At 39.5% G+C, this 8229-nt stretch overlaps 1 protein-coding gene across 1 annotated transcript in view; it reads left to right on the top strand.

The window, feature by feature from the left end:
- LOC129701955 (transforming growth factor beta activator LRRC32-like) overlaps positions 1 to 7903 on the top strand; it is a 10602-nt gene extending 2699 nt beyond the window's left edge. Inside the window, exons 2-3 of the mRNA XM_055643400.1 lie at positions 1000 to 1061; positions 2728 to 7903. Coding sequence (XP_055499375.1) covers positions 1000 to 1061; positions 2728 to 4758 — 2093 coding nt within the window. The 3' untranslated portion in view covers positions 4759 to 7903. The remainder of the gene's footprint in view (positions 1 to 999; positions 1062 to 2727) is intronic.
- Positions 7904 to 8229: the final 326 nt, after the last annotated feature.

The raw sequence follows: 8229 nt of genomic DNA, 5'->3' as shown, positions 1-8229 counted from the left end.
TTTACTGTATTGCATTAATTTTTGTAAGGTTTATTATAATACAATACAATATGGGCTGCTCAAGGCCAAGGTTGTGTTATTTGGTCTTGCCTGCAGTCCCCATCGTGGTTTAAATGGTTTACAAACATATGCACATACACACAACAGGTATACAGACACACAAATCCACGTACAGACATATAGGACGACACACAAACAAGGGTACATAAAAACTTCTAAACATGCAGAGATAAGCGTACCCCCATCAGCCAGGTGCCATCCAGTTCATGACAATTCCTGGTGAAAACATATCAGCCACACACATGCAGATATATACTGCACAAGTATACGCGCCAACAGAACTTCCCACATCAGAGGATTTGACGTGTCGTTTTCCCACCTTACATTTCCTTATCTCTGAGTCTCCCTCTCCCCTGACTCTCAGTCTGATGGGTCTCGACCCGAAAGGTCACCCATTCCTTCTCTCCGGAGATGCTGCCTGTCCCGCTGTTGTTACTCCAGCATTTTGTGTTTATCATCGGTGGAAACCAGCGTCTGCAGTTCCTTCTTTTACACACAACATCCACCCAACGCGATCACTCGCGCGTAATCATAAGCACCATATATTTCCGAATAAAACGCGCACACATGTACTGTAAGCGTTCACAATTGGAATACTCCATTCTTACCAACCAGAGCCCCAAATTTCCTGCTGATCTTTTAATTGCTCTGGATTCAAAGTCTTCTCCTGGACCTGCCTTGCACTTTTGGAGAATACACATTGGAATAATGGAAGCCGGCTGCTTCTGTGTTGTGGGACGCTACTATTCCGGGACACTTTCTCTCACTACAGTTTGATCAGGAGTTAAACTATACGTCAATAACTTCCTAGAGCCAAGTTTCCCCTATTACGATGCATGTGGATCCAGGGATATGTGGCAGTCACTGTGCAGACATGTCATTGTCTTGTTGTCCGGGGCGGAGACATGAACCTTTGGCTGTTGCTGTGGTTTCTGGCAGCGACCTGCCTTCTAACAACTGCCACCAATGATACCAGCACTGAGCTCAGTATCTGCCGCACGGTAGGGTTCCAACTCACCTTTTTCTCTCTGAAGCAAATATATATATCGTATTTTAACCAGCTGCATTGTACAATAGACGAAAACATAATTGTCCACATAAGGTGGAAGATTGATAGTTATTAGTCCAGTTTTTTATTTAGAAATCCGAGCATTTTAACGGGTTGTCTGCAGCCCGCGGTGTTTCAGCAGATCGATGATTTGTTTGTGATCAAGCGCAGGTGGAGACTGTAATCTGCTCTGCTGATCGCCTCACAGTGTAGATGAATGATGTTAGCAAATGTTAAGTCATATGAGTAACTTAGCTAAGGTAAATTGTAGATAGTTTAGTTTTAAATTCGTTTATAATTGTCACATGTATCAATGTACAGTGATCATCTTTTTAATAGATAGCCAACCAGTTTGTGTAAGCTATATAGGCTGTTATTGATTGTATCGGTGCTTGGTGTGGTAGTATAGTAAATATATTACATCTTTCATAATTGTATCCTGCACCCCGTCGATTTTAAAAAGGTGAAACTAAGGGTGAAATTCCGTCGAAAAGTTTTAGGGCAAACAGCTTAAGGATAAAGGGGAAATCCTAAAACCGGATGAAAAAGAACTTTTTTTTCCGCAGTTGCTTGGAAACAGATGGTAGTTGAGGCTTCTTGGCGCTAGTTTTTTGTTTGTGGCTACAGGGGGTATGGAGATGATGCAGTATCAATTGAGTGAGAAGGGCCGAATGGCCTTTGCACCTAATTTCTATGTTTCTATGTTTAGTTTTTTTACAAGATGATACGTATAATACTGAGGGTTTTTGTATGCCATGGTATTGTGCTGCAGAATACTGTGGAAGGGCAGATTTGTTTCCACTGTGATCATCAGCGGTACATACATTAATACCTTTATACCGACTGATGGAGCATAGAACACTACTGAAGATAGACATGTACAATGCTGGAGTAACTCAGCGGGTCAGACATGAATGGGCACCCAATCCTTCTCTCCAGAGATGCTGTCTGTCCCGCTGAGTTACTCCAGCATTTTGTGTCTATCTTTGGTGTAAACCAGCATCTGCAGTTCCCTCCAATACATAAAACAATGCAGCGCAGGAATAGGCTCTTCAGCCCACAAGGTCTGTGTGAAATAGATGCCAAATTAAACCTAGTCCATCTGCCTGCACGTGGTCTATTTCTCTCCACTCCCATGTCAATTCATGTGCGATTTCTCTTCTCTCCCTGTCAGTTCATATGTCTGTCTAAATGTCCCTTAATAGTAAGGAGCTATATTGGAGAGAATTTACCAAACATACAATAGACTGGGTTCACTATTTCAACCAGACATTCGAATCTGAAATCCATCAGGGATACGACCCAGGATTCTACTCACATTTCCCTGGGATTGACTGGAAGAATATTCAAAGGCATGTGACTCAAACACACTAATTCCCTGCCTAGGCAAAAGATTTAGTACAATAAATGGGTTCATGGCATTGGTACAAAATCAGAGAGAAGATATTTGTATTCATGGTCTCTGTGATTAATTTGGAATTAATTTTACAGGTAGTAAGCTGTCTTGAAGAATATCAGCTGGGTTTTGTTTTGTGTGGCAGTGTTTAGTAAGGTTTGTGGTCTTAAAGTACAGGAAAAATACGAGAAATAAAGTAATTATTGTTTAAAATCTTATTTAGCAGAAAGGCCATGATGTGTCCTGTCAAAACCGAAATCTGACTGAGGTGCCTGATCTTTCACTGCCGGCTATTAGAAAGCTAGATTTATCGCATAATTCTATCGGAGCATTGACAGAGGAATCACTGCTGACCCTTGGTTCACTGCGGCATCTGGATGTCAGCAACAACCAGCTGAAGACCATAACATCAGGCGCTCTGGGACATCTGAGTAAACTAAGAGAGCTCAATTTGTCAAACAACCTCCTGACCAGAAACTTTTCATCAGGGAGCGGAGCGTTCAGCCTGTTATACAAACTGAAAGTATTACATCTGTCGGACAATTACTGGGACAGCGACACTGTTGCTCAGCAACTGAAGAACCTGTCTTCACTGGAGGAATTGCATCTGTCTGGTAACTTGCTGATGAAGCTGACAGCCGACACGCTTTGTGGAATGCAGTCTTTAAAACACGTCGCTCTTGAAAGAAATTATATCACAGAAATATCAGCGGGCACCTTTGAATGTTTGGCGCACTTGGATGAATTGAATTTAGCCATGAATTCCCTTTCCTGCATTTCTGATTTCCATCTTTCTAAACTTAAGGTATTGAACATAAGCAGAAATGGTATTGAATTCTTCATGACAAACGTGAGTGATGACGAGTACCAGCTTCGGGAGCTTGATCTGAGTCACAACAGATTGTTTCATTTTCCTCTCCTTCCGAAACTGCATCACATTGAACGTCTGAATTTGTCTGGCAATTTCTTGATCAGTGTAGCAGCCGAGCCATTGAAGAACGCCAGTGAATGGGAAATCAGAAACAGATATGACGAAATGAAGGCGGTAAATAAGATACACAATGACAATGCCCACTCAACTTTATCTGAAGTAATATTTTTGGATTTAAGCAACAATGCATTGATAGATATTTCACATGACTTTCTTAATAAATTCAGTTCACTTCGACACCTGAATCTCAGTGGAAACTGTTTTCAGAATTTTAGTATTGAAGATGAGGATGAATTCAATTTGCTGTTATCTCTGGATCTGAGTGACAATGAATTGAGCAACATATCTCTTGCAGTGGATAACCTTAAATTTCTCCAATCATTAAAGTTCTTGTACCTTCAAAACAATTCCATTCAGCTGTTACCCTCCCGACTATTTGAACTTTTACCGAGAATAGAAAGAGTAAATCTTGCCAACAACAATGTAAGACTTTGTAATATGGGAAATACAACTAGAGGCATTCGCAAGATTGGAACCAGCTGTGTGTCATTTTCTGGAATCCCCACCCTTAAGCACCTCAAGCTGGATGGAAATAACATTACACACCTGGGCCCACTCTCATTCTATCACACTCCTTTGACATATTTGGATCTTTCAAGAAATCAATACCTCGATGTACCTGGTCAGGCTTTGAAAGGTTTAGAACACTCCTTGAAATTCCTTTCTTTAAGGTGGAATTTGATCCAAACCTCGAAGGTGACTTTGACCTGTCTGAATCATCTCAGAGACCTAGACCTATCGTACAATCAGTTGGACATGTTACCTCTGGATGTTGGATGTGCTCCGCTGAAAAGCCTTGATATCCGAGGCAACAATCTTCAGTTTCTGCAAGACAAGGTCATTAAAAATGTGTCTCAAACTCTTGAAACACTGTACCTGAGTGGAAATGTCTTCAACTGTTGCGCACTGACCTGGCTGGAATTATTAAATGGTACTCAGGTTGAAATACCTGATGTGGCAAATGCTCGTTGTTTTTACCCGAGTGGGAATAATTCTTCAACAGTCACGTTGTTGCACGATTACATGGGAGAATGTGCGAATGAAAGCATCACAAAACCCAATCCACTTCTGCTTATAATATCTGCACTGGCCACTCTGCTGGTCATTGGATCTGTGATAATATTAGTGGTTAGAGAGTGTTGTAGGCTGTGTCTGCCCACAGAGGTGGAGAGTTCGGAGGCAGACACAGCTCCAGTTAAACTAAACAACGAACACCCGAAAGAAGGGATATCTCTGAGTGTCATCAAAATAGACACAAAATGATGTAATGGCCTGTTGAACTCTGCCAAGAATAATACACAGAATCCAACGTTATGTTATGAAGATTTGGGCTTTGACTGGAGAAGTAAATCGGAAGTTGGATACAATGTCAAGTGAAGATTAGTATGGGTCTTGCAACAGAACTGTCTTCAGTGTCAAGAACCAAGAGGCTTTGACAACACACAAGCTTTACTGCTTTGACATTGGGTAATATTCTCATGCGATAAACAATTCAGCTTCACTGAAAATTATTTACTGGAATTTGCCCCAAATCTGCAATTTTATTTCAAAGTCCTCGGTCCATCATTCATGTCAACGACTAGAGGTGTTTTGAAGTGGAACCCAATAACAGGCGTGGTTTTCCCTACACATACATCTGTGACAGTGTGTACAACCTTCAGGCATAAGTTGTTGTTTAGTGTTTGTAAGGTCTGCTTTGTTACTATAAATAGACCTGGCCTAAACAGGATATCCTGGAAACCAACTTCAAGTAGGTCTCTGTAAAATACTTATCAAACGGCCAATGGTGTTTACCGAAGTCTCGGACATGGCCTTTAATAATGCACGCTGGCAATGTCCCTGAGTTTGAGGCTTGGTCTGTGTTGTTACCCAGTCAAAACTGGGCTGGGAAATGGAAATCGTCATAGTCTCCATGAGATTTAGAAGGGGAGGGTCTAAGTTGGCTCCTGTATTAATTCATATCCTAATGTTGAAGTTGGGCCTTCTTGTACCTCAGTGTAATCACCTACCAGGCTCACTGTCTGGGCTCCCAAAGGAATATAGATGGAATGGGCCATTCCAACGCTAACCTGTCCCCATTCAATTAGCGCATGGTTGAACGGTGGCCTTTACCACATTGGTATTCTTGATGCTCTCTGCAAACAAAAGTCTGTCTCTTGGAATTGGTGTTCAATCCACATATTTTGGTGCAGGGGTTGCATATTTCCATTGTCTTGGTGTTATTAAATGCTTCCTGATTCTACTTCCATACTGCTGAGGTTGTCCACCATATAACCATATAACCATATAACCATATAACCATATAACAATTACAGCACGGAAACAGGCCATCTCGGCCCTACAAGTCCGTGCTGAACAACTTTTTTCCCTTAGTCCCACCTGCCTGCACTCATACCATAACCCTCCATTCCCTTCTCATCCATATGCCTATCCAATTTATTTTTAAATGATACCAACGAACCTGCCTCCACCACTTCCACTGGAAGCTCGTTCCACACCGCTACCACTCTCTGAGTAAAGAAGTTCCCCCTCATGTTACCCCGAAACTTCTGTCCTTTAATTCTGAAGTCATGTCCTCTTGTCTAAGAAGTATGTAAATAGTTTAATGCAGCAAAATCAAACTTACCCCAATGACAAGGAGAACCTGTGTGCAGGTTGGATGGAGTATTCAATTTGTTAATATGAAGATGTTTAAGTAGCTATTGCTAATCTCTGTATTCTTGTTAACTTGGGCTGTTGAAGTTCACTGTTAAATTCTCACCAATGATTTCTCAGGATCTCCAATTGAAATTGCTTTGCTGCAGTGAAAACTAAAAAAATTCAACCATGTATATTTCATCTGAAAGGGAAACACTATCCGCGTCACTACTAAATTGAACATATACTATATGTGAATTTATATTTATGGAAATAAATATGCAGAATATTTTTACAGAATATATTTACAGAAATCTATACTTTAAAAAAAATTAAAACATATTTTTTCACTTAAAATACATCTGCTTCGCGCACACAATACGCAGAAATAAATAGTTTAAGTGGGAGTGGGTTACTCTCATTGCTTACTGAATGCTTTAAGAAAAAATGTTTGAGACTCAACAGACCTTTAATGGTTTTAAATATTTGTAAATTCCTGTTAATATATTGTTTATGAAATGGTTGAATACGTCATGTATCACTCAGGTGCTATTTAATTTAAAAACTGGAAATTAGTTTTGATTCATATTTTCAGAAATCGTAGTTTTATGTTCTTATGCTTTCTTTCATGTATTGAAATATCAGAAATTGCAATAGTTTAGTGAATTTGGACCTATTCTATGATGTATGATTTGTTTAAGCCTCTAAGTAGGTTGTATCTTAGTTTTTTTCAGGGTAGCTAAATGTGGGCATTTAATGTTGAGATGTACAACAGCATTGCAGCACACAACCAGATTGTTTTAAGTGTAAGAAAATGATTTGGTTTTGGCATTTCCTGTTGTGTTAAATACTGAGAAACTCTAATAGGACATGACCAGCATTGTAAACATTAAACAATGCAAATTCAAAAATTGCTAAGTATTGGTTTATTCAGAAAATCTGAATGTACCACGTCAGATTGTGACTTTCTGATGAAACTAATGCTTATTGTTCGTGGATAGGGAAACAATCATCACCATGAGATTTCCAAAATTGATGAATATTTGGCCCAACGTCATAAAGGCATTTTTGGCCTTTGGGCATTGGAATTGGTCACATGATTCCACAGGCCACAATTGTTTTTGATTGCCCACCATGGAAGTGGGCAGCAAGTGATCTTGGTCGAACTCTGGAGTAGCCACTGTAAAATTTGTACACACTGATGAATGGCCTTCTTGCCGAGATTCAGCTATAAATTAATGATGCTCAAAAACTGCATGCCAGCCATGGAACTAAGACCTAGTCCCATACTATCTTCGGGGAGAAAGGAGATGAACATATTAAAAATGTTGGCCTGAAATTGAAAAATGTACAAATAGATTTTCTTTAAAATTCTCACAACAGATTATTTTAAGAGCCAATTTAAAAACGAATTCTGTGCTGCCCTCCATGCCCATTGTTTGGTTTAAGATTTTGTATACAATATTTAAATTATTTGTATCTTAACTTATTTAATGGGAAAAAATGTATTACTGTGATAAATCCAAATAAAATCTTACTGTTGATATTAAATGTATTTCAGTTTCTGTTTCTCTCAACATGTTGCTTGAAACAGGTTAAAAAAAATCACAATTGAATCTTGCATTCTTTATGTGTATACATTGAAATCCGTGTACATAAATATGTAAAATATATCAGATAATTTAATAGAAAGTAGAATTCCATTTAACTGAATAATTGACTTTGGGACAAACGGGAGCTTGCTCTATGTACAGTGATGGATTAACATTGGCTTATCACCACTTTCACATCTGTCTACACTGGCAATAATTAATTGAAATTGAATTGCTGTTGGAAGTTTTTATCACCAACAATTGTATCAAACAATGCAAATATATATTCACATATTCAGCATCTATTTATGATCATTCATACTGGTAAGTTTTTAAAAATTCCCCCCTCTCTCATGCTGACCATGGGTGATGCATGGTTTCCAGGTGATGAGGGTCTATGCAAGCAGGAGCGATGCCATATGGAATCAGTCTTGCCCAGCAAGACGGAGGTCTGAGTCGCTAATCGATTACTGGAACAAAGGTCTATACAGCGCCATGCAGTAGC

This window comes from Leucoraja erinacea, chromosome 12 (assembly GCF_028641065.1).
Source record: "Leucoraja erinacea ecotype New England chromosome 12, Leri_hhj_1, whole genome shotgun sequence".
Classification (NCBI taxonomy): Eukaryota; Metazoa; Chordata; class Chondrichthyes; order Rajiformes; family Rajidae; genus Leucoraja; species Leucoraja erinaceus.
Note: the sequence above shows the minus strand (reverse complement) of the source record. Positions and strands in the feature narration are given on the sequence as shown.